This window comes from Neophocaena asiaeorientalis, unplaced genomic scaffold (assembly GCF_003031525.2).
Source record: "Neophocaena asiaeorientalis asiaeorientalis breed wild unplaced genomic scaffold, Neophocaena_asiaeorientalis_V1.1 scaffold40, whole genome shotgun sequence".
NCBI lineage: Eukaryota > Metazoa > Chordata > Mammalia > Artiodactyla > Phocoenidae > Neophocaena > Neophocaena asiaeorientalis.
The window spans coordinates 15467281-15474421 of NW_020185335.1; the positions used below are offsets into that span (position 1 = coordinate 15467281).

Consider the following 7141-nt stretch of genomic DNA (forward strand, 5'->3'; position numbering starts at 1 on the left):
CGGGGCCATCGAGGGCCGGGCAGGTGAGGGGCCTGGCCGTGGACGCGGGGGCGTGGTCAGCGAGACGTACTAGCACGGAGCGTGGCCTGGGGCCGCGGCCTTCTGGGCGCTTCGGAGCGCGCGAGGTCCGAGCGGCGTCGGAGCAGGAAGGAGGTCGGGCCAGGCCTGCGTAGCGCGGGCCACCACTGCTCCCCGGCGGCCGGCCGCGGCGCTGCAGCCAGGGAGGGAGCGCCTCCGGCCGTCCAGCTCGGACCGTCCAGCTCGAACCCTAACCCGTCCAGCTCCCTTCGTCCTCCGGGGACCGTCCTGCGTGGCCACCGGTCTGCAGCCCCGGCGGAGCGTGGTGGCCGGAAAGGAGAGGCCCCACTCGGTGCTGCGCGTCCTCAGAAGTTTGAGGGTTATCGTAGGGTTATTCGGCAAAACGAGCTTCCAAGTTACTTTATCCCGCGCTGGTCCTCCTGTGAGCTTGGCTCGGAATACGCTGCCCTTCGGCTTACCCGACACCGTCACCCTGGAGGGTCTCCATCCCAGGAACAAGGTAAGTCGCGTTTGTTTTTCACTTTTCGTTTTCGCAGGGAGGAAAGTTAAAATAGGTCCTATAGATTATGCTTAATTGTTTTTAATTGAAGAAGAATTCACATAACATGAAACTAACCATTTAAGGTACCACCACCACCTTTATCAAGTTCCAGTATATTATCACCACCACGGAAGAAAACCTGGTACCCATTAAGTAATGATTAAGCGATCACTCCCTAGCCCTCCTTCTTCAGCCACCTGGCAACCGCCAGCCATACAACACGTGGCCTTTGAGATCTGGCTTCTCTCACTTAGAATAATGTTTTCAAGGTTCACCCACATTGTAGCAGGTGTCAGGACTTCATTCTCTTTTATGGCTGAATAATGTTCCATTATATGTCACATTTTGCTTATCCATTCATCTGTTGATGGACGTTTAGGTTGCTTCCACTTCTTGCCTATTGTGACTTGTGTACAAGTGTTTGACTCCCTGTTTTCAGTTCTTTTGGGTGTATACCTAGGAGTGGAATTGCCGGGTCATGTGGTGAGTCTGTGTTTAATTTTTTGAGGACTCACCAAGCCGTTTTCCACAGTGGTTGCCTATTTTGCATTCCCACTAGCAATATATGAGGGTTCCAGTTTCTCCGCCTCCTCGCCAACACCTGTTTTCTCTTAAAAAAACAAAAAAAAACAGAACTAGCCCCATCCTGGTTGGTGTGAAATATCTCACTGAGGTGTTTGTTTGTTGCCACGTGGGAAGGCTTGTGGGATTACAGTTCCCCTAACAGGGATCGAACCCGGGCCCTAGCAGTTGAAAGTTTACTTAGGTTTTGATTTGCATTTTCCTAATGGCTAGTGATGTTGGGCATCTTTCCATGTGCTTGTTGGATGTGTGTTTGTCTTTGGAGAAATCACTGTTGAAATCCTTTGCCCATTTTTTACTTGGGTTGCATGCCTTTTTGTTGTTCAGTTGTAAGAATTCTTTACGTATGCTGGATACTAGACAGCATTAGATACATGATGTGCAAATATTTTCTCCCGTCCTGTAGGTTGTCTTTTCACTTTCTTGATTGTGTCCTTTGATGCACAAAAGTTTTTAACGCTGATGAGTTTCAATTAATTTTTTCTTTACGCTCATGCTTGTAGTGTCATATGTAAGAAGCCATTACGAAAGTCAAGATCATGAAGATTTACACCTGTGTTTCCTTCTAATTGTTTTATAGTTTCAGCTCTTAGATTTAAGGCTTTGATCCAATTTGAGTTTGTTTTTTTTTTTTTTGCGGTACGTGGGCCTCTCACCGCCGTGGCGTCTCCCGTTGCAGAGCACAGGCTCTGGACGCGCAGGCTCAGCGGCCATGGCTCACGGGCCCAGCCGCTCCGCGGCACGCGGGATCCTCCCGGACCAGGGCACAAACCTGCGTCCCCCACATCGGCAGACGGACTCTCAACCGCTGCGCCACCAGGGAAGCCCCTTGAGTTAATTTTTATATGGTATGTGGTAAGGGTTCAACTTCATTGTTTTGCATGTGGATATGCAGATTTCCCAGCACCATTTGTTGAAAGGCCTATTCTTTCCGCATTGAATTGTGTTGGCACCCTTGATGAAACCAGTTGTATGGTTAATATCTGGACTCTCAATTTTATTCCAAGGATCCCTGTGTCTGACCTCATGCCAGAAGCATAATGTCTTGAGAACTGGAGCTGTGTAATGTGTTTTGGAATTGAGAGGTGTGGGTCAAACAACTCTGTTCTTTTTAAGATTGTTTCGGCTATTTATTTTTCACTAGCAACTGCATATGAATTTTAGGATCACTTTTTCTATTTCTGCCAAAAAAGAATGTTGGGATTTTAGTAGGGCTTGTGTTGAATCTATAGAGTGCTTGGGGAATATTGCCATCTTAGCAATATTAAGTTTCACAGGGTGTCTTTCCATGTATTTAAGTCACCTTTAACGTCTTTCAGGAGGGTTTTGTGGTTTGGGGTATACAGATCTTGGACCTGATGGAATTTATTCCCAAGTATTTTATTATTTTTGATGCTGTTGTAAGTGAGGTTACCTTATAAATTTCCTTCTCAGATTGTTCATTGCTAGTGTATAGACGTACAAGTCGTTAAAAACTACTGGTCTGGTGTCCGACAATTCTGCTGGATTTCTGTATTAGGACTTTCTACACGTGACATCAAGTCATCTGCACATAGAGATAGTTTTACTTCTTCCTGTCTAATTCGAATGCCTTTTCTTTCTTTCTCTGACTAGAACTTTTACTATAATATGGAATAGAAGTGGTGAAAATGGACATCCTTGTCTTGTTCCAGATTTTAGAGGAAGAATTTTCAGTCTTTCATCACTGATTATTATATTAGCTTTGGGTATTTGGGATATTAGCTTGGGGCCTGCTGAGGTATTCTCCTTCTATTCCTTTTTTTTTTAAGATTTATTATTTATTTATTTTTATTAATTTTTGGTTGCGTCTGTTCTTAGTTGCAGCACGTGGGATATTCGTTGAGGCATGCGGGATCTTTCATTGCGGTGCGCGGGCTTCTCTCTAGTTGTGCTGTGCGGATTTTGTCTCCTCTAGTTGTGGCGCCTGGGCACCAGGGTGCGTGGGCTCCACAGTTTGTGGCACGCAGGCTCTCTAGTTGAGGCGCTCGAGCTCAGTAGTGGTGGCGCGCGGGCTTAGCTGACCCGCAGCATGTGGGATATTAGTTCCGTGACTAAGGATCGAACCTGCGTCCCCTGCATTGGAAGGCAGATTCTTCACCACTGGACCACCAGGGAAGCCCCTACTCCTGGTTTTTTTTCCCTTCCTTCTATTCATGTGGTGTATTACATTGATTTTTGTGTGTGGAACCACCCTTCTCATTCCTCAGATAAATCCCGCATGATCATGGTGTATAATCATTTCAATGTGCTGCTGGATTCAGCATGCTAGTATTTCCTTTCTTTTAACTCCTGGTTTTAAAATGTTTTATCGTGAAATGATGCTGAATTTCATCGAATGCTTTTTCTGCATTAATTGAGATGATGACGTGGTATTTTTTCCCTTCCTTCTATTCATGTGGTGTATTACATTGATTTTTGTGTGTGGAACCACCCTTCTCATTCCTCAGATAAATCCCTCATGATCATGGTGTATAATCATTTCAGTGTGCTGCTGGATTCAGCATGCTAGTATTTCCTTTCTTTTTAAAAAAATATTTTATTGATTTATAGCTGATTTACAATGTTGTGTTAGTTTTGGGTGTACAGCAGAGTGATTCAGTTATACGTATACACATATACACTCTTTTTCAAATTCTTTTCTCATAGAGATTATCACAGAATATTGAGTAGTGGTCCCTGTGCTATACAGTAGGTTCTTGTTGGTTATTTAATATACAGTAGTGTGTGTATGTTAACCCTAAGCTCCTGATTTATCCCCCCGCCCCGTTTCCCCTTTGGTAACCATAAATTTGTTTCCGATATCTGTAAGTCCATTTCTGTTTTGTAAATAAGTTCATTTGTATCATTTTTAAAAATTAGATTCCGCATACGAGTGATATTTGCTAGTATTTTCTTGAGGACATTTGCATCTATTCATAAGATACTGATCTGGGGCTTCCCTGGTGGCGCAGTGGTTGAGAGTCCACCTGAATCTGTAGTTTTTTTCTTTGGTGTCTTTGTCTGACTTTGGAATCAGGATGATGCTATCCTCATAACTTAGGGCACGTCCAATAGGGCACACGTCCAATAACTTCAGAGGTGTTCCTTCCTCTTCTGCTTTTTTGGAAGAGTTTGGAGTGGATTAGTGTTAATTCCTTAATGTTTGGTGGAATTCAGCTGTGAAGCCATCTGTTCCTGGGCTTGCTTTCTTGGGATGTTTTTGATTACTGACTCAGTCTCTTTATTTCTTACAGATCTATTCTTATTTCTTCGTGGGTCAGTTTGGGTGATTTGTGTGTGTCTAGGTATTTGTCCATTTCATATAGGTTTTCTAATATACTGCCGTTGTTTATTGTAGAACCTTTCCTTATTTCTGCCAAACCCATAGTAATGTCCCCTTGTTCACTACTGATTATAGTAATTTGAGTCTTCTCTTTTTTCTTAACCTCCATAAAGAATTGTCCACTTAACTGATCCTTTCAAAGAACCAGCTTGTTTTGCTGATTCTCTTATTTCGTGTATCTCCACTCCAATCTTTATCCTTTAAACTAAACCCAAAGCCTCACTTCTACTGCCTTTGGGTTTAGTTTTCTCTTCTCTTTCTTGTTCCTTAAGGTGTGAAGTTGGGTTATTGATTTCATTGCTTTTGTGTAGCAGGCATGTACATCTATAAGATTCCCTTGGAGTACTGTATTCCCTGCATCCTATAAGTTTTTCATTTTCTATAGTTTCCAAGAATTTCCAAAATTTCCTTAGCGATTTCTTCTTTGACTCATTGGTTATTTAAGAGTGTGTTCTTTAATTTCCACGTGTTTGGAATTTTCCACTTTCCTTTCTGTTACTGATTTCTAACTGCATTCTGATGTGGTCAGAGAAGATCATTTGTGTTATTTCAGTCTTTTCAAATTTACTGGGACTTGTTTCATGGCCTAGTGAGTTATCTGTTCTTGAGAATGTTCCATGTACACATGAGAAGAATGTTTATTCTGCTGTTGTTGGGTGAAATGTTCTGTGTATGTCTGTTAGATCTAACTAGTTTATAGTGTTCAGGTCCTCCATTTCCTTACTGAATTTCTGTCCAGTTGTTCCATCCATTATGAAAGTGGGGAATTGATGTTTCCAACTATTGTTATAGAACTATCTATTTCTCCCTTCAGTTCTGTCAGTTTTTAGATCATACGTTTTGGGGCTCTGTAATTTGGTGTGTATATGTTTATGATTTTTATATCTCCTTGATGGAGATATATATATATATAATCTTAAAAAATCAATATATAATGTTTTTCATTGATTCTTGTAACAAATCAATATATAATGTCTTTCACTGATTCTTGTAACAATTTTTAAATCATCAATATATAATGTCTTTTTAAAAATCAATATATAGGTCTTCCCTGGTGGCACAGTGGTTGAGAGTCCGCCTGCCGATGCAGGGGACACGGGTTCGTGCCCCATGATGGAGATATATATATATATAATCTTAAAAAATCAATATATAATGTCTTTCATTGATTCTTGTAACAATTTTTAAGTAACATTCTGTTTTGTCTGATAATAGTATAGCCACCCCAGCTCTCTTTTGGCTTTACTTCTACATTTATTTGTTTTATGTATGTCTTCTGTGTGTGTGATTCTTTGTTGTTGTTGTTCCTTAGTTCTTCCGTTACTGTCTGCTTTTGTATTTAGTTAATTTTTTTAAGTATACCATCTTGACTCCATTTTCTTTTTCCATTTGCTTTTTAGTTATTTGTTTGTGGTTACCTTGGGGATTACAGTTAACATCTTATGACAACCTAGGTTAAACTTATTTAAATAATACCATTTAAAAACACCATTTTTGTATTATATAAATAATACCAATTAGTTTCAATAATATACAAATACCCTGCTCCTGTATATCTCTGTCCCTCCTTTATTTTTTAAATTATTTTTTAATTAATTAATTTATTTGTTTATTTTTGGCTGTGTTGGGTCTTTGTTGCTGTGTGTGGGCTTTCTCTAGTTTCAGCGAGCAGGGGCTACGGTTCTTTGCGGTGCCTGGGCTTCTCATTTTCATGGCTTCTCTTGTTGCAGAACACGGGCTCTAGGTGCATGGGCTTCAGTAGTTGTGGCTCGTGGGCTCAGTAGTTGTGGCTCGCGGGCTCTAGAGCGCAGGCTTTAGTAGTTGTGGCTCGCGGGCTTAGTTGCTCCACGGCGTGTGGGATCTTCCTGGGCCAGGGCTCGAACCCGTGTCCCCTGCATTGGCAGACGGATTCTTAACCACTGCGCCACCAGGGAGGCCCCTCTGTCCCTCCTTTAGGTTGTTATTTTCACAGATTACATCTTTATATATTGTGTTCAAAGATTTATAATGATTACTGTGTGCATTTATTAAATAATATTAGAAAAAGTGGAGTCATAAACCAAAGTTCAATAATAGTGGCTTTTATGCTTACCTATGTATTTACCTTTACTATTTGCTATTGACTGAATTGTGTCCCCCAGAATTCATGTGTTGAAGCCCCAACCCGCAATGGGATGGTATTTGGAGACGGAGCCTTTGGGGGTGACTAGGTATTGAGGGTAGAGCTCTCAGGATGTGATTAGTGCTCTTAATAAGAAGAGACACGAAAGAGATCTCTTTCTCTCGCTCCACCATGTGAGGACACAACAAGAAATTGGCCTTTTGCAAGCCTGGACGAGGACCCTCACCGATCTGCCGGCACTTTGATCTCAGGCTTCCCAGCCTCCAGAACTGAGAGGAGTAAATGTTGTTTAAGCCCCTCAGCCTGTGATAAAATGTTGCGGCATCCAAGTTGACTGAGACACTGGTGTTCCTTATCTTACTTATGGCTTTGAATCACAGTCTAGCATCCTTTCATTTCACCGTTAAGGACTCCTTTAACATTTCTGTAGAGCAGGTCTGGTGGCAGTGAACTATTCCAGCTTTTGTTTCTTTTTCATTCTTTTTTTTTTGGTTTATCGGTATATTTTTTGTTG

At 41.8% G+C, this 7141-nt stretch overlaps 1 protein-coding gene across 1 annotated transcript in view; it reads right to left on the reverse strand.

The window, feature by feature from the left end:
• The window catches only part of SLC22A31 (solute carrier family 22 member 31), a 4917-nt gene extending 4391 nt beyond the window's left edge, over nt 1-526 (reverse strand). Inside the window, 2 exon segments of the mRNA XM_024735484.1 lie at nt 71-322; nt 498-526. Coding sequence (XP_024591252.1) covers nt 71-322; nt 498-526 — 281 coding nt within the window.
• Between the last annotated feature and the right edge of the window lie 6615 nt (nt 527-7141).